Here is an 18471-nt window from a genome sequence, read left to right on the forward strand (position 1 = left end):
GAACATTTCGTTTATTGGATCTGTAAAGATGATATAGAATGAAATTATTAAAGACACAGTGAACACATTTAAGATTTTTCTCGGTTTCCTCTAAAAATTTATGAAAAAAATTCTCATTGAATTCGAAAAAAAATTTATAGTCCTAAAAATATAATATTTTTATTAAGTCATATCTTTAGTTTCAAAAGATTTATTCATTTGTGTATATTTTGATTTCAAATGCATTAGTATTATTCAGCAAAACGTCAATTATAAAATTACATAAAAGTTATATGTTTATTAATATTTATAAAGAATATTTTTAAATTTGTAAATTAATAAATCTCCGTTCTAATCTAAAACACTATGTAATCTTCCGGTATAATGTAATCGCTTGGTTTATCACTTCTCCAAAGCTTCGGCGCTGTAACAATTTTCTTTTTGAATGCGTTAAGTAATGCGGCCCACCACGAGAAGGTACTGTTTGCGATGATGTTGTGCTTGCAATTTCTCATTAACTCGAAGTCAAATATAGGATTCGATGTATTTGTTCCTTCGATTAATGTATAGTTTCCCTCAATTTTGATGTTCTTTCTAAAGAAATCGAGGTCATCAGAAAATATAAAGAAATGAGGATTTTCAACATGTTGTTTCATGTAGTTGATGGAATCAATGTAATATTGGAGAGGAACAAAGCCAAGAGATCCATGGTCTGTACGTCTAATATGAACAGATACGGAATTTGTTGATTTAATCATTTTGAGATATTTTTTATGAAGAGATGGAAGTTCAACTTTAAGGGTGAACTCTTTCATGAGATCTTTTTTGTACTTGGAAAAATTGTAATATCTAAGATCTTCGAAATAACCTGAAAAATACTGATTAACAGGTGTCTTAAAATCCGAAAGTTTATGGTTATAAATTTCGTCCTCTTGGAGAATTTCAGTGTATGTTATCTGTTCCATGGTTGCAGGTTTTAATGATAAGTTAAAAAAACGTATATTACATTTTCTAAAAGAATATTCACCTTTATATGTATTACTTAAGTTAAGACAATCATTATCATGACACTCTTTAAAATAATGAAGATCAATGAAAACTGGATATCCAGTTTCCTCTCTTAAAGTATATGCAAAAGCATACTGAAATAATTGGTTCCCTAAGCCAGAACGAATACATACAATTTTGTAAATATTTGTTTGAATTGGGACTGTTCCATTATTTTGAAATACTTCAATCTTATAAGAAGCACTTCCTTTGTGAATTCTGTTTGGTATAATTATTGAATATATTTGTATAAATATTATAAATGTAATGAAAAAACTGATGAAATTTGATTTTTTAAACCTCATCAGTTTCTCAGTCAACTCAACCACGAAAAGATAAACAATTGAAATTTGTTAGTGACGATCAAATAATGTTCGTTTTTTTATATTCACATCGTTTTTTATATTCACTAAGGAAACAAAAATACTTGAAACAAAATTCCAAAATATTTTGGAACAATACTTCTTATCAATAAATCTACAAAAGGTCATTTGAATAAAATTTATTTTTATAAAAATGTATACATTGATATATCAAGCCGAAAACTTGTTAAATAAAAATATATATTTTATAAAATATATTTTATAAAGCGAATCATTGATAATGACAAATGTATTTGAAAGTAAGTAACAAAACAATATTTTGTTTAAGAATGTATGTATTATGAATTAAAAGAAATCAATGAAAATTTGCCCCCAAATTAACAAGAGTAAAAATTGACGATTCAATATTTTAACCAAAAAACTTTTTGTTTGACCAAAAACCAGTTATGATTTTGTTTTGAGTGTCAAAAAAACAAAAATTGTATAGACGTTTCAATCGGGAAACATTTATTTTGCAAGATGCAAGAAAAAAGAAACTCAGTATTAGTAGATTTTGCTATGTCTTTATTAATGATTGAACAGAATTTATATCCATCGGAAATAATTCAAGAACTTGAGGAGTCCTTTCGCATCCTTGTATCTGATCCTAGTCGTAGAAACGAATGTAGTGCACGAATAAATAAATATGTAGATGGTGACGATATTATTGCAAGAATGATAGATATTGTGAATTGCGTTAATGAAGAGCCACCTATGGCCCCAGAGCAAGAAGAGTATGGGTTTGAACGAAGAAAAAAAACGAGAGGTTGGACTATTGTCGAAGACAACAGATTAATAATGGCAGTAAATGAATATAGTATTGTAAATCTTGCAGCTATTGCAGCTTTTGTTGGATCTGGAAGAAGTAGATCACAATGTTCCCAAAGATGGATTAGAGTTTTAGATCCGAAACTATCAAAAATGCCTTGGAAAAGTGAAGAAGATGAAATGTTATTATCTTTATGTAAATCACTTGGCACTAAATCATGGATGAAAATAGCAACTCAAATGGGGAATAGAAGTGATGTTCAGTGTAGGTATCGATATACACAGTTAACTCGTGACTTTAAAAACAAATCAAAATTAATAAGAAAACCAGATTCTTTTTCAGAGATTGTGAGAAGTAATAGTAATTCAAATATAGCTATGAGTTTGCCGGAAAAAAGTCCTAAATGTTTAATTAATGAGATGCCAAATCATTTGGATTTTTCAGAAGTAGATTTCTCAAGTGCTTATTCTGATATCCCAATTGATGATGGAATTAGTGGTATTAAAATGGATTTTAATATACCGGATCAAATGTGGATGATGTAAATAATAAAACTTACTTTTTTATATTGGAATTGGTTTTATTTGAAAATTCCAATAAAAAAAGAACGGATACTATTCTTTAATTATAAAACTAACTTTACAGAGAATAATTTAATAGATTTATTTCTTCGAAAAAAATGTTTTAAATGATTTGACACTAAAGAGATTAATATATTAATACCAAATAATACACCTAGAAAAACAAAAGTAAATATTTAAAATTTATACTTTTATTGTTCTTCAAAATTTTTTAAAATGAATAATCTAAAGCAACAAAATAAAAAATTGATATCAATAAAAATATTTTTAAAAAAATTAAAAGATAAAATATTTTGAAATCTCGGATAATATACATAAATTTTACTCAAAGCAAACAAATATTTCTTGCATTGATATCAATTTCTTTAAGTTTGAGAAGTAACGTAATTATATATGTGTGATCGTTTATGGATGCAACCATAAGAGCTGTTCGAAATATTTCTAATTATTTCCAAATATTATTTTTTTATCCATAGGTATTCCGAAAAATTTCAAATAAAACAATAATATATTTTTTGCATTAATTCCTTCATGTTAGATATTTGATACCTATCGTGTATGTGAATCAAAGAAAAATACTCTTTTCCTCAATCCCACCGTTATTTCATTTACCTACTTTACAAGATCCATGTTATATTCATACATGCTCATTAGCTTTTAAATTTATTTCAATATTAATTCCCCGAACACAAAATCAACCACACCTTTATATACAAAACACCCTTATATCATTCAGAAATCAGTAAGTACCTCATAAGGTTAACTTGCTTTACTATTAGAAATTAAATTTATCTATTATCTTCAAAAATATAACATTTGATATCAATTTAGGCGTTTAAACACCCCGAGAGCTCGTTTGAAGACGTTAAATGATCTCACCTATATAAACCTAACAATTCCGAAAATTCAAAGAATGTGTTCAACATTAAAATATTAATATCTTCTTATAAATTCGTATTTTATATTCAAAAATTCATTTCTAGCATAAAAAAGTTATCTGAAATATATTTTCAAACTTAAAAAAAATTATATAATAGAGAAAACAAACTGACATCCACAGTTCACAAAAGCTACAATATTGATTTTGTTAATATGAAATCGTTTTGTTAAATATTGATATAAAATAAACAAATTATAATAAAGAATATTTTTTTCAACTTTGGAAAGAAATATCGAAAAAAATATATGAATAATCAAACACCTGCTTGTGATTTCAAATACATAAATTTCACGAACTTTGAGATATTATTTCATTAAGAAATCGAAGAATTTATTGTGGTAGTTTATTTAATCATATACAAATCAAATTTCTAACATTAAATAATGAGATGCACAAATATCGAGAAATACACTGACAAAAATCATTCACACCAAAAATTCCTCTTTAGGTACAATGAAATTCATCAGAATCTCTGAAAAAAATCATAAGCTGAAGCGTTTCTCCAAAAGGCATTTTTTGGAAATTTTTTCACATCACATTTATAACGGTTTATATTCATGGGGTTGGGATCATCAAAAGGGGAAAATCTTTTAGAACCTAATTATTTTGAGTGGAACCTTCTCCCAAGTAACAACAAATATTCATGTTCACCTGTTTTTACACAAGAAAATGAGAAATTTAATGCTTTTTTTAATTACAGTTTATCAACATTATTTATTTACTGTTGTTCAGCCTCCCAATGGCAATTTGATGAGACGTTTTCGTTTTCTATTGATGTTATATCAATGGAGCAATTAATTTCAACCAGAGCAAATTTTACAAAATCTCAACCATTTTGTGCTATACATCTCCATGAATTCGATGATAAATTTTTTATTGGTATACACCTTTGTCCCAATTATCCATATACACGAAAAGACAGATATTTAGGTTTACTAAATTCTGGATCAACTTGTTATATGGCCACTATAATTCAAATTTTATTTCACACAGGATCCTTTCGTCAACTGATTTATAGTTATATTGATCCACCTCCAGCACCTGCAGCATTCCAACAATTATTTTTAGATTTACAATTATCATCACGTGCCCCAACTCTTGACACATTTATTCGTGCTCTTGGATCCTTTAATGATTTAGCTAATGTTCAAAATGATGCCAATGAATTTTTAATTGGAATACTTGAACGTCTCGAAAATGATTTAGGGCAAACATTTACGACTTCCATAAATCATATTTTTGGAGGTCTTACAAAACATATCATTACTAATGACACTCTTTGTTATAAATATGAAAAAACAGAATCATTTTATACCTTTCCAATACCAATCTCAGGTCTTAAAAATCTTTATGAAGCATTAGAACTTCTTACATCTACAGAGAAAATTGATTCATATGACACAGGCACAGACTTAGGAACGATCGAAGCGCATCAAACGTTCACTTTTTCAAAGCTCCCTTCAATTTTTGCGTTTCACTTGTGTCGTTTTCAATATGTTTCAGAGAAAAATGCGGTTGTTGAACTTCGTGATCATTTTGATTGTCCGTTTACGATAGACCTAAAGAATTATACTGAAGAAACTGATGTAGAAACAGAATATGAACTATATGCGATCTCAGCGCATAGTGGAAATCCAATATTTGGACATTATACATCTTTCATTCGTATCAATTTAGGTGAACAATGGGTATATTTTAATGATGGTAGTACACGAATAGTTGATTTACCAACCATATATCGATTATTTGGTACCGATACAACAGAGCAGCCATCTTTTTTTAAGTCTTTTATCTTTACCTCAGCTGTTGCATATATGGTATTTTATGTCCGTAAAGATTGCCAACATTTAGTTATCTCCAATGAATTCATACCATTACATTTAGTACCACATCGGTCCAATTTATATTTCTCGCGGTTTATCATTGGCGAAGAGATCATAGGGAAGCCAATGAATCAAAATCTCGAATCATATAAATGGAGTAATCCCGATGATACATTTCTAACATTAGTGCAACGAATTCGTCCTAATTATGACGTCACTAATGTAAATGTATGGGCACAATTACCAGGCAAATCACAATTCATCGGGCCATTAACATTAACTACGAAAGCTTCAACATTTGTAATCAAAGGACATTCGACTGATTTCTATTACTTTAAATCTGATGAATTTAACTCGAATCCATTTTTCTTAGTTACAGAGAAATCGCCTTATCAAGTGATAACATATGGGAATCAAATTCCACAATATTTCAAGCCTGAATTTGAGCCACGTTATCAACATCGACCATTTCGTAATGACATTACACAACCAGGTTCAATTCTTTATGAGACATCATTCCAAAATATTATACTAAAGTTTAATGGTCCAATTCCAATATGTTTAAACATGTCATTAAATAATACATATTATGATGTCCAAAAGCGGATATCAATCGAGATAAATATTCAGCCAAGGAAAATATTATTATTAAATAACTCACAGCCAATGTTACCCTTAAATTATCCATTTGTTTCATGTTTCCCTTTAGGTAATTTGTCGTTCCAATTGCTCAAAAATAACGTGACTGTTTGTTCTTTATCTTTATATTCGCCACATTTCTTAAAACTTGTTACGTGTCAATTCTATCAAAAACTAGTCGAACCTTTTTGGGTACCGAAAAATTATATATGTAAAGATATAATCGGATTAATACCAAAACTATTTCCGAACTTAGGATTAAGTGATAAATTAAATTACCAATTCTCAATAGGAAAATTCTCCAAAATCGAAAAGTTCTTTAATTATAAAGATAAACTTCCAAAAGAAAACTTTCGTGTAGACTTAATTAGATATGAAATACCATTCACTAGAGAAAGAATTAAGAAAATGTTAATGAAAGGGGAGCCAATGAACATCGAAGTGAGAGTTACGACGTCATTACATTGCGTAACATTCACAAGCGTGTCGCGTTTGTTACCAATAAGGAAACAAACTACGTGCGATGACGTCTTCAGGAAAATGAAGCGAATTAATGACTCTCCACAAAATGACCAAAAGAGTTCTGTGATTATTTTCATCAACGAAAAGCCGAAGATTAAGGAAATCGTTGAGGAGAATGAGCTGCTGTACCCGGTCATGCTGAGGATGACCGCGAAAATGACGAGGCAGAACCAGAGGTTTTGCATCGCAATTGTGGAGGAGGACTCGATAGTGGTAACAAGAGAGCCAACTTTGATATCGAGGTCACTAAGTGGTATGCTGAATAACAGGCCCAAAAATCAGGGAATATCTTATTTGTAAATTTTTGTTTGGTTATAATTAATTATATTTTTAATGTAACAAATGTTTAATATGCCTTTTTCACCTCATTTTGTCTGAACTGGTTGACTCCGATTGTTAATCCAGTTATAAAAGTGACAAAAAATACAGAAGAAAAAAACACACCTACGGGGACTCGAACCCAGAGTCTCCTCCTTAGAAGGGAGGCGCATTATCCATTATGCTATAGGTGTTACCTATAAGCAATATTTAAGATAGAATTTTTAATATTATGTTTGTATCTGCAAAATCTAAAAACGATAATTGACTGAGAAGAATGATCATCGTCAAAAGAAAAAAAAATTTAATTCATCAAATATTCACGAAAATTGTTTTTCGTATTTATTTACAAAGCATCATTAGAAAAAGTTAAATCTAAGTTAAAACTTGGATGCGGTTATGTGCTCTTTCTTTTGTGTAGTTTACTGTTCCACCGGATTGAATTTTGATAGAATGTCAATAATCATTCAAATACACAATTTTTGACAGGATGTGAATTGGCTCATAAAATATTCAATATTTGATACAATTTGCACTTCTAAAATCAAAAAGCGTCCAGATATGAGCTCGTTGGATTCGCAACTCTTTCAGAAGCCTTATGGTTTCCCTTCTCCCAGTTATCTATCACTGCAACGTGTAGCCGAAAGTTTTCCTGATAAGACTCGAAAAACCTCTCCATACGATATTGATGAAAACCAATTCTATGACATGTTTGGACAGCCATCCAAGGAAGAAATACCAGAGGTAGTTAAGCCTTCTTCATTAGGAGAAAATCCAATCTCTGTTCCAACAAAATCTTCGGATTGTATTTACAATCCTCATATTATCAACAAAAGGAAAGTTGATAGAAATATCCGTCAAAAAAGCACTGCACGGAGGTTCATGTCACCTGAATATAAAACAAGGAAGACAATAAAATATCAAAAATCAAGACACCCAATTCAACCAAGCCCAACCTTTTATATTAGCACAGATTGATAACTCTTTGTTTCTTGTTAAAAATAATTCTTTTATTCATTTTTAGATTTTTCTTGAAAAAGAACGTTAACGTCATAACCGTTAACTTCAAGCGAATGTAAAAAACAATCTCTGAGATTCGCTCTTTCGTTACTCTGATGAATCTGTACTGCTACTTGGGAGACCTTCTTCACTTCGTTTATAAGAACGTCTGAAAGTACATCAACTGCTTGCTCAGTTGCTGATTTATATCCGTATTTAATAAGTTCTCTTCCAAGAAAACGCTTAAAAACTGATCTACAAAAAGGCATCGGAGATCCAGATGGAAGTTCAGCTTTACAACTAGAATATGGCATTGGATATGCATTTCCATGAGAATCACAAAAAAGTAATTCTGCTATAGAAAATGGTTCAAATGCATTTTCTATGGGCATTCCACATCTAGATTGTAATATTTGTGGTGTGAGTACAAATGCTGATCTTTGATGAAGTGGAAGTGCCATCTGTGAAACAAGAGCATCTGATCTTGAAATAGTCCAATCATCAATCTTCCCTAAAATAGGTGGTTGTGTGCATGATAAAATAAAATCTTTTGACGCTTCAAGCATCATCGCTATTCCTTCACAAACTTCGTGTGACACCGAAAATTGAGGGAAATTAAATTCGCCAGCGGGTTTAAGTGCTGCTGAAATTTCTTCATTATTTCCAAATTCAAAATGTCGAAGTGAATTCTCAATCATGAATTTAAGACACATATATTTGCGATCAAGGCTTTCAAGAATTTTTGAAACTTCAATATAACATTGTCGAAGATCTTCAAGTTCGGAAAATAGCCAAGAGGAACCATCTGTAACATTTGCATTACACATTTTACAAAGAGATTCTGGCGAAAAAATACAACCATGAAGATTCCAATTTCCATCTTCTGTTTCTTCCCAACCTTCAACTTCTCCTAAAATTTGTTTAAGGTTTTCTTTGTCAACTTGTGCACATGCCCTTCCATTTACAGATGTTGGTTGGATTCCTTGTGAAATACAATGAGCTGCCCAAAATGTTTGAAGAGTTGGAGAAAGACAATCATCTGGGAAATCATTTGAACTTGTTGGGACTTCAAGTTCTGTTGCATGTAAGTGCATTGCGATATCACATGGAAGAGAATCAACATTCTCCCAGAAAACATCATAAGAATTTGTAGAAATAATTTTATCAAATACGTCTCCGCATGGAACAAGGTTGAAGAGATCTTCGATTACTGTTTCCTTTACTCCGATTTTTTTTGAAATTTCCTCGAAGTCAGGCTCCTCTTCCATACTCAATTCACAATGTTTGTTTGAAATTAACGTTCAATACTTTACATATCAAAATGATTTCAGATCACATTTCGTTTGTTCGTTGACATGTGATTTGAAAACACATATGTTCGAGGACCTCCGAAATTTTGAGTTCCCACAATTAAACACAGGGACCTTTGCTGATTTTGGAGGAAGCTTTCCAATGAGCAAATCTGTTGTAAATAGAATTAATGAGTATTCTACAGATTTATTTGCATTATATCCAATTGAGTCATCTGGTAACTCTAAGATTGAAATTGAAATAGAAGACTTCAAGACAGACCTCCTTTCCTTGTTTCATACAAATAAGGAAGAATATACTGTTTTTTTCTCTTCAAATACTTCAGCTGCAATTAGATTTCTTGGATTTGCTTTTCCTTGGGATCAAGGAAGCAGATTTATTTATCACATTGATGCACATAATTCTATTTTAGGAATTCGTAAAATTACAGCAAAACGAAATGGAGAAGTTAATGCTGTTGGATCTTTTCCAAAATCAACAGGCAACAATCATTCTTTGTTTGCCTTTTCTCCACAAAGCAATTTCAATGGGAAAAAGTATCCACTTGATTGGATTGAACAATTTCAAAATCTAAATCCAGGAAAATCACATGTTTTAATAGATTGTGCAGCATATTCTCCAACATGTGACCTTGATCTTTCTAAGCACAAACCAGAATTTATTGTCATATCACTTCTTAAAATGTTTGGCTCTAATGGCGGCGCATTAATCGTCAAAAATACTGCTCTTGATCTAATCAAAGAAGTTCCTTCCATACCTTATGATCCAATGTCTATTGTTGGTGCATATGCTGGATTAAGAGTTAGAAAGTCATTTGAAAATGCTCTTGGTACTGAAACAATATCACAACATGTCTACAATCTTGCGTCTACTTTGTTTACGAAGCTCAAATCAATGAAGCACTACAACGGGGCACCCCTTGTACGGTTATATCCAGATGAATTCAAAGGAATTGAAGAACAAGGAGGAACGATTGCGTTCAATTTATTTGACAGCAAAAACAACCCAATTTCACACGACTCAATTTTTACGGTTGCAACCGCCGACTCAATTTTTCTGAGGTTTGGGGTGCACTGTAATCCAGGGGCAACCTATACGAATTTGGGGTGGGCCCCGAACAAGATTGAGCTTGCCACCAGAAAACATGAAGCTGCTTGCTCACTAACAGCCTCAATAATTGATAATATACATGTCGGTACTATCCGTGTCTCTTTTGGTTACATTTCCAATATGAGAGATGTTGATAAAATTGCATCTTTTTTCGAATCACATTTTATCGAAAAAGAACCCAAAGAAATGCCTATCCCCAGCTCATTTGAACTTGATAAAGTCTTCATTCATCCAATTAAAGGTTGCCAAGGTGTGGAAATCACATCTGATACTTATCGGTTTGTCAGAACAGGTCTTATCTACGACGAAAACTGGGGTATAGCTGATGAGCTTTCTACTTTTTTGGATCGGAATCGTTGTCCACTTCTCGCTACTTTGCGGATAGAAATCAATGACAACTTAATGACCATCACATCTCTTGATGGCCGAAGCCTTACAATATCTCTACACGATCGTCCCAAGGGCACGAAATTCACGTCTTCCACTGTTTGCCATGAAAAGATCAATGGCGCAATTTATGACCAACATGTCAACCAATGGTTTACTGATGTCTTAGGGCAGAAGGCTGTCCTTGTCCGCCTTGATGCCACCGAAATGAAGCCATTCCGCTGTTTTTTCACGTCATCTCTCGAATCAGTCGGATGCACAAATGTTGAACAATTGCGTCCACACTTCATATTCAAGAGCAATGAGCCATTCGAAGAGGACGTATGGGCACAACACGTGCAGACCGCAACGCTTGGCGACGATTTGCGATTTGATGTGTCCGGGAAATTGCTTCTGCGCACTGAGGCAATGATCGACTGCGAAACGGGAAAGGAAACATCGCCGCTGCTGCACTCGATATGTCTGCTGCACGGCGGATGCGCTAAGCCAACGTTCGGCATAGAGTTAGTCGCACAGTTTGTGCCTTCGAGAAAGAATCCGAAGGAACTGAAGCTGAACTCTGTGCTGAAGTAAAGTGTAAAATTGTAATAAATGAAATCTGTAAAAATTTGATTTAAATGATTAGACACACCAATCACAAAATATAGAAGGCGCTGCTAAGCATTTGTTTTTGAGAAAAATTTCTTTAATTCAGAAACATCATGAAACAGATCTCTTATGATTGTTTGGATTTAAATTTAGGAAAAAATAAAATTACATTTATTTTGAGATTATCATCATATTCATCTTGGTTTTATTTTTCTGGTTTTGTATTAAACAGTATCTCGCAAAGGTGGATGCAAATCAAAAAATTTAAGCTTTTTATTAATTTCATACTCATATTGGTAATTTAGAATATATATATATATTAAACTATAGTATAACCATAATTCAGTGTTTATTGTTAACACAACAACAAATATATAATAAGGTTGTTTCGAACCAGAATATAAAATCATATATATATATATATAAGAACTTTGATATGCAAAAAATTATTTATATGAAATTTTATCACTAACATATGGATTCATCAATGATTATAACCATTGGTCATTTTCTTTAATGATAAAGTCATTAAATTGCTTATCTACAACTTCGGTTTTATTACCGTCTGTATCACCTTTTGATGTTGACTTGTCTGTATCACTTAAAATTTGCTTTTGATTTCTTTTTATTAAAAATATAACAATTGCAATTATAACAAAAATTATTATTACTGCGCCGCATATAATACCAATTTTGCACTTTTTGGTAAGCCGTTGTTTTGCTGCAAATCTTTTTGGATTATGGTATAATAATTGGAATAAAATACATAAAATGATGAATAATGATAAATAATATATTCGTATGTAACAAATTTGGAATTGATATAATAATATGTTGAACGAGAGAAAGCAATTGTAATCGTATTAGTGAAAAATGATACGGAAATTACTGTCTGAGTGATGGAGTGCGTCGAAATTATTGTGCTAATAAATGTTCCTCCAAATTGGTACGTGAATATATTCGATTCAGTAAAAGCATTTGACTGTATAAATGAGTTGGATTTAGTGAATGTATTCAAATTAGAAAATGTATTTGAATTAGAAAATGAATTGGATTTAGTGAATGTATTCGAATTAGAAAAAGTATTTGACTACGTAAAAGTTAAAGTTACCAAATCCATAGTAATATCACAAACATACACATATCCTGAATCTAACGAAGCAATTTGAATTACTTCGTCTACAGAATGTCCATTTCGAACAACAGACAACGTAATTCCATTTGTTAATGTTTGTGGAAATAATATCATTTTACATGCAATTGTTTGTGAAGCTGTATTAACAGTACAAATATTTGTGATGTCCCAATTATTAATTATAGATGCATCTGAATTAACAGCTGCACTTCCATCAGTGTAATAATTTCCATCATGTTTTATACCACTAATATAAAAAGTATAATCTGAAAGTGTCTGTGATGTAATTTGCGTTGCGTCAAAATGAATTGTTAAATACAAACGAGCCATTTTTCTGGAAAGTGATACAGTTATTGTGTTAGTAGACGATCGAATTGTGCTAGATCGACCAAACATAAAATCTAAAGCTTTCATTGTTACTTCGCCATTTTGTTTTCTTGTGTCAGTTATTAATGAACTAGGATAGAAGCAAGTTATAGTAAAGTATGTTCCTCCAGAGAGAGTTACCCCTTCTGAAAACATTGTATTTTTAAACAGACCATTTGAAGAAGAGGTATACCATACACAACCAGTGAAGGTTATACCATCACCTACAAGATCTACTAGCATTTGATCGTATGATTCCCATGAACTGTCTGTTGTAAGAATTTTCCTTAAATGATTATTTGTGTTTTCATGTTCGTTAATTAACTTAAAATATGAACTGGTGAGTTTAGATGATTTGATACTATTGCCAAGTTTTAACCAGCTTACATCAAATTGTGCTGTTAAACTTTGGATTTGAGATCTTTGATAAGATGATTGAGACTGTGCACGTGCTAAATACAGGATAATCATCACATTGCTTGATGTTAATATTTGTAAAAAAATACTTATAACGCAAGAAGATCTGACAACACAAAATTTCAAAGCCAAAATTTTGAATCGTTGATTGAAAAACTAACAATTTGAAAACAAAAAGTGCCAAAATTTGTTTTAATCATTCCATGAATTGACCTCATTGAAAAAGTGGTCTCGAAACTTCATTATTGCGACGCACTTTTTTCTAATCAAAAAGTGGATCAAGTGTCAAACCCCCGGTACCTATTTGATGCTTATCTCTTTAATACATCTAATTTCATAAATTGATGTTAATTTATTTTAGTAAAACTTATTTCATCAATTGATGCACATTTCTCCACTTGCTACAGCCTATATAATCTTTTAAACCATCTTGTTCTTCATTCTTTTTGAATTTGATCATATTTTGATCAAATATTAGTTTTTTTCATTGTTCTATCTATTTCGTTCTTTTAATGCGCCTCATTCATGCATCAACTTTACTTCGATTACTCTTTTTTTGTGTATTGATTTATCATTCGTTTTGTTCATTTTTTGTTGTTTTTGCATCTCAATCACCATTAATGTTTAAACATTTTACTAGGATTGAAATAAGAATTAAATATTAATTAATGTCCTGATTATAATATCAACAAGGGAGTATAGCTCAGTGGGAGAGCGCCACTTTAGCATAGTGGAGGCCTGGGGTTCAATCCCCCATACTTCCATTTTTTTGCGCATCAATGAAACTTTTTTTCTTTAAGAGTTCGAGAGCTGAAAAAGAAACGCAGCATAGCTCAAGGCATAGGTAATACCCCAATAAATTTTTGTAGAGAGACTTTAGGATTTTCTGAAAATCGGATACATCTGGGAAGTGGGATATCCAATCAAGAAACCCCTCTAGAGGGGTTAAATATTTAATCCTTTACACCCTCCTGAGATAAAGATGAATCCATCTTTGCTTTCAGGAACAATAACCATCGACAAACTTATTGAATGTAAGCAGATTAAAATGATATCTAAATACCATAAAATTGCACCCTTTTTTAAAAGCAATGATGGATTTATAGTACTAGAATTAATTTCAATAATGGTATACTAATTCTTTTTTAGAAGATTCTAAATATTTAGTAACATAGATTTGTAAATAAAATCACAATGATGAATTCATTGGACCAAAATATAAAATAAAATTCGAGTAAAACTATAAAGAATAAATTTTTATTTAAAACTTTTTGGTTTATTTTTTCTTCATCACCAACAAAATCAATTTCAATAAAGTAACCAACGAAACAAACACATTTTCAACCAGAAACATTTCTGTTTCTATCACTTCAGCATATTTTAATAACATCAAAATTTTGGCACTCTCAATAATCCCAAGATATGACCGCACACACCTTTATGGTAAGCATTACGAAGCACACGCATGAAAGTTCCTGAGCCGCCATAACATAGCGCAGTGATTACGTAACATGCCAAAACGAGATTTTTATTCTCGAAAAAGAACAATTCCATATATACAAAACTGAAAAAGATAAAATATATAATAAAGATAATAAAATATATAAAGCATTTTGTTTTGAAGAAAAATAAAACCAAAATCAGAATATTAAAATGTAAACTGTTCAAAACTTTTCAAAAAATATTTTTCAGGAGGACGATACATATCGTGACACACCCCAACTGAAAACACACAAACACTTGAATCAGAAAATGAAGCAAATAATACATCAATTTAAAGCCAACCTATGCATATGCAAAAGTTGATTTCTATAGAACAGGTTATATTTAATCTTACAGAAAAAAACTTTGAAATTTCTGTTGCAAAAACAATGAATTTATTTGATAAAGATTTTCCTTTTACACCTAAAACCTTTTACATTTGATTAATGTATAATTGTTTTAATTTATTCAGCATTTTCATCTCAAAGAGAATCAATCTAAACATAAATAAATTTTTTACAAGAAATTCAATCTAAAGAAGAAGCAATTTTTCACAACAATCCAAAAATTATTGAAATTTCTACTAAATATATTATATCATTGAAAAAATGATTGAAAACGAATTAATCAACACAAATATTCTCAAAAACTTTCATACCAATTATTTTTCACATTATAAACTGGAGAAGAAAACAAGAAAAACGATACTAAAGATCAATTAAATGAAGAATTTAAAAATAATTATGATAAATTAAGAATGATTGGAAACTTCATAAGCAATTAGTTGAAGAAGGAGTTAATCCGAATGAAATATCAAAAATCATTCGAAATGATGATATAGAGAAACTTCAAGAAATATCAAAACAAAAAGATTTCGATTTTAATCAAATAATTAAATCAACACTTTATGAAAGATACTCATTTATTAACAAAGAAAATGTTACATTAATTGATTTTGCTGCATTTTTTGGATCGATTAGATGTTTTAAATATTTATTAATGAATAATGCAAATGTCGAAAACACAGGTAAATATCCAATTGCAGGTGGAAATCTTGAAATTATTTATTTATGTGAACAAAATCATTCAACGTTTGATGTTTATGAAATAGCAATTAAATCACATCGAAATGGTTAAATTACTTCATGAACAAGAAAAAATTGATATTAATGTTAAAGATGTTTATTTATTTTATTTAATATATATTTCAACAATTTACAATTTACACACAATATTGTAAAATTTAATTATTTAAAACTTTACTTATTTTTTATTATTAGATTCTATTTTATTGTTCTTAGCCTCATCATTTGCTTTTTCTTATTCTTTTTATTATATTAAAAACAAAACCAATTTCCATATGATTTATTTTTTACTAATCATAATTATACATTGAATCTATTGGATCAGGCAATTTTCTTACTTCGTTTGACTCCAAGTCATTTGATTCGATTGGCGGCGGGAACATATCAATTTCTTCATTTCCATGTTCATACACCGGCAAAGGGAACTTACTCAAAGTTTCCGAATTAATTGGCGGCGGGATTTTCTTTTCGTTATTTTCGTTCTGTGGCTTCACTTGGTTCTCCATACCGACGGAGCTAATTGGCGGCGGTAATATTTCCAATCCATCGCTTGGCACCGAAGGGAACGGCGTCAATTTCTCGTTTTTATCTTTATTAATTGGGAACTGTGACATAATATAATCGAATTTCGGGAATATATATTTAGTACCACTTTCTTTAGGTGGTGTTAATATACATTTTGGTATAACAAAATCGTCATCTTTATCATCAATGAAATCGTCAGCGTCATTTAACTTATCGACGAATTTAAAACTATATTTAAATTCATCGTTAGGTATTGGATTAGGGAAATTGGTATCAATAAAGAAAGGCTTTTCGATGACAGATTCATTTTTATATGGAATATTATTTTGTTTTATTGGTAAAGGTGGTAAAGGTATTGTTGATTGTTGATGTTTTTGATTAACATTTGAATTATTTTCATTGTTGTTATTATTTAATTCATCTTCTATTTCTTTGGTTAATGTAAATTTATTATATATCGAAGATAAGTTAAAGAATTTTCCATCTTTTTGGAATATATTTAATTCTTTATTATTTACCGAAAAAAGTTTGTCGAAATCATTCGAAATATTACGTGCAATTTCAATTAGTATATTACATTCTTTTATTATTATTTCTATTGCACTAATGATTTTAAATTGTTCTTTACTATCACCGATTGAATAACTTGTGGAAGAATGTACAAATTGTGACGAATTAATGGAAATTATTTTTGAGGAATTAAGTGTCGTATCGATTAATGGTATGAAGAATGTTAAATCAGAAAGTTTTTTACATACAATTAATGCGCCTAAAGAAACAAGTTTTTTATTAGTTTTAAGTAATGGTAAAAACTCAGATATACTATGAGTGATTTCATTAAGGAAAAAGATCAAAAAAGGACCAGAATAAAGTTTTTGTTTTAAGGTGATTATATTATTATATATATTTATATAATCATTAAATTCATCAAATGATTTCATTGTTTCAATTATTATTTCGACATCTTTTTCTAATATATTTTTAAAGTAATTTATATTATAAAAGTTTTTGATTTCTTTTATTATGATGTCAATCTTAGGAAATAATGGTTTAATCGAATTAAGGATATCAATGAATTCAGAATCATTAAATGTTATGTCATATCTCATTTTAGTAATTTTTGATTCGAATTGTTTTAAAGCTTTTGCAGTCTCTGTTAATATTGTTTGGATTTCAGGATTACGAAAAGAAGTTTTATAATTTATTAATTCATTTAATAATAATAAACTTGAAGTACCAAATGTTAAAAATATTTCTGATTTCCGTAATAAATAGATTTGAATTGTTTTCTTATAATTCTTCGTAAAGATAAATATTTGTCTTAAATAATAATGTAATTGATGCGCTTGTTCTGATTTTGCTGGTTCTTCAACTTTAGATATTAATATACTAAAACATGTTAAGTTAATATATAATTCATATAAATCTTCGATTTTAATTAATGTTTTGTTCATAATTTCGAATGAACTTTTGATTAAACTTGTTTTACATTTAAGTTGTGGATCAGTAAATAATGAATTAAATTGATTAAATTCATTTAATATATTTTTGATATCATTAAAATATTTGTTTTTGAATTCTTTAAAAATATTATTTTGCGTAATTAAAATAGAATATAATATATCTAAATATAAATGATGTGCATCGAACATACAAAATGATATTTGTAAATTAGTTAACGATGATTTAATAATATTTTTCAAGATTAAATTTTCTGGTGTTTGAAGAAATTGATTTAAATCATATAAAAAATCATTAAATGATATTATTAAATTATCTTTTAGATGTAAAACTCGACGTTTTTCAATAAGTTTTGGATTACCAATTGCTGTATTAAGTAAAAATTTAATGAATTTATAAAATTCGGGTTTTATTGTTTGTATTAATACATTAATTTGATCTTTTTGTATTATCGGACTTTCTAAAAGTTTTGGAAATTCATTTATTAAGTTGAAAAATTGTTCGCCATTTTGTGTTATTGGTGAAGCGATTATATTTGTCGAAATACTTTCATATAATAAAAATCGATTATCAGATTTCACTGATTCAATCATGTTTAAGTTCTTTTGTCGTATCTCCATGAAAA

The 18471-nt window shown here is 29.8% G+C and overlaps 5 protein-coding genes across 5 annotated transcripts; 2 read left to right on the top strand and 3 right to left on the bottom strand.

Moving 5' to 3' along the window:
* Positions 1-335: 335 nt before the first annotated feature.
* GO595_003848 (alpha-1,2-fucosyltransferase) lies at positions 336-944 on the bottom strand (the record flags this gene model as incomplete). Its single annotated transcript, XM_067916914.1, has 1 exon — positions 336-944. The coding sequence occupies one exon, from the start codon at positions 942-944 to the stop codon at positions 336-338; it is 609 nt and encodes a 202-aa protein (XP_067776135.1).
* Positions 945-4637: 3693 nt separating this feature from the next.
* Positions 4638-6962, top strand: GO595_003849 (Clan CA, family C19, ubiquitin hydrolase-like cysteine peptidase; the record flags this gene model as incomplete). The annotated part of the gene is made up of 1 exon (XM_067916915.1): positions 4638-6962. The coding sequence occupies one exon, from the start codon at positions 4638-4640 to the stop codon at positions 6960-6962; it is 2325 nt and encodes a 774-aa protein (XP_067776136.1).
* A 1028-nt stretch (positions 6963-7990) lies between these two features.
* On the bottom strand, positions 7991-9247 carry GO595_003850 (uncharacterized protein; the record flags this gene model as incomplete). The annotated part of the gene is made up of 1 exon (XM_067916916.1): positions 7991-9247. The coding sequence occupies one exon, from the start codon at positions 9245-9247 to the stop codon at positions 7991-7993; it is 1257 nt and encodes a 418-aa protein (XP_067776137.1).
* Positions 9248-9353: 106 nt separating this feature from the next.
* GO595_003851 (MOSC N-terminal beta barrel domain containing protein) lies at positions 9354-11360 on the top strand (the record flags this gene model as incomplete). The annotated part of the gene is made up of 1 exon (XM_067916917.1): positions 9354-11360. One exon carries the CDS (start codon positions 9354-9356, stop codon positions 11358-11360), a length of 2007 nt encoding a protein of 668 aa, XP_067776138.1.
* Positions 11361-16150: 4790 nt separating this feature from the next.
* On the bottom strand, positions 16151-16474 carry GO595_003852 (uncharacterized protein; the record flags this gene model as incomplete). The annotated part of the gene is made up of 1 exon (XM_067916918.1): positions 16151-16474. The coding sequence occupies one exon, from the start codon at positions 16472-16474 to the stop codon at positions 16151-16153; it is 324 nt and encodes a 107-aa protein (XP_067776139.1).
* Between the last annotated feature and the right edge of the window lie 1997 nt (positions 16475-18471).

The sequence above is a fragment of the Histomonas meleagridis genome (assembly GCF_020186115.1).
Source record: "Histomonas meleagridis strain 2922-C6/04-10x chromosome Unknown contig_23, whole genome shotgun sequence".
In the NCBI taxonomy this organism is placed as follows: Eukaryota; Parabasalia; order Tritrichomonadida; family Dientamoebidae; genus Histomonas; species Histomonas meleagridis.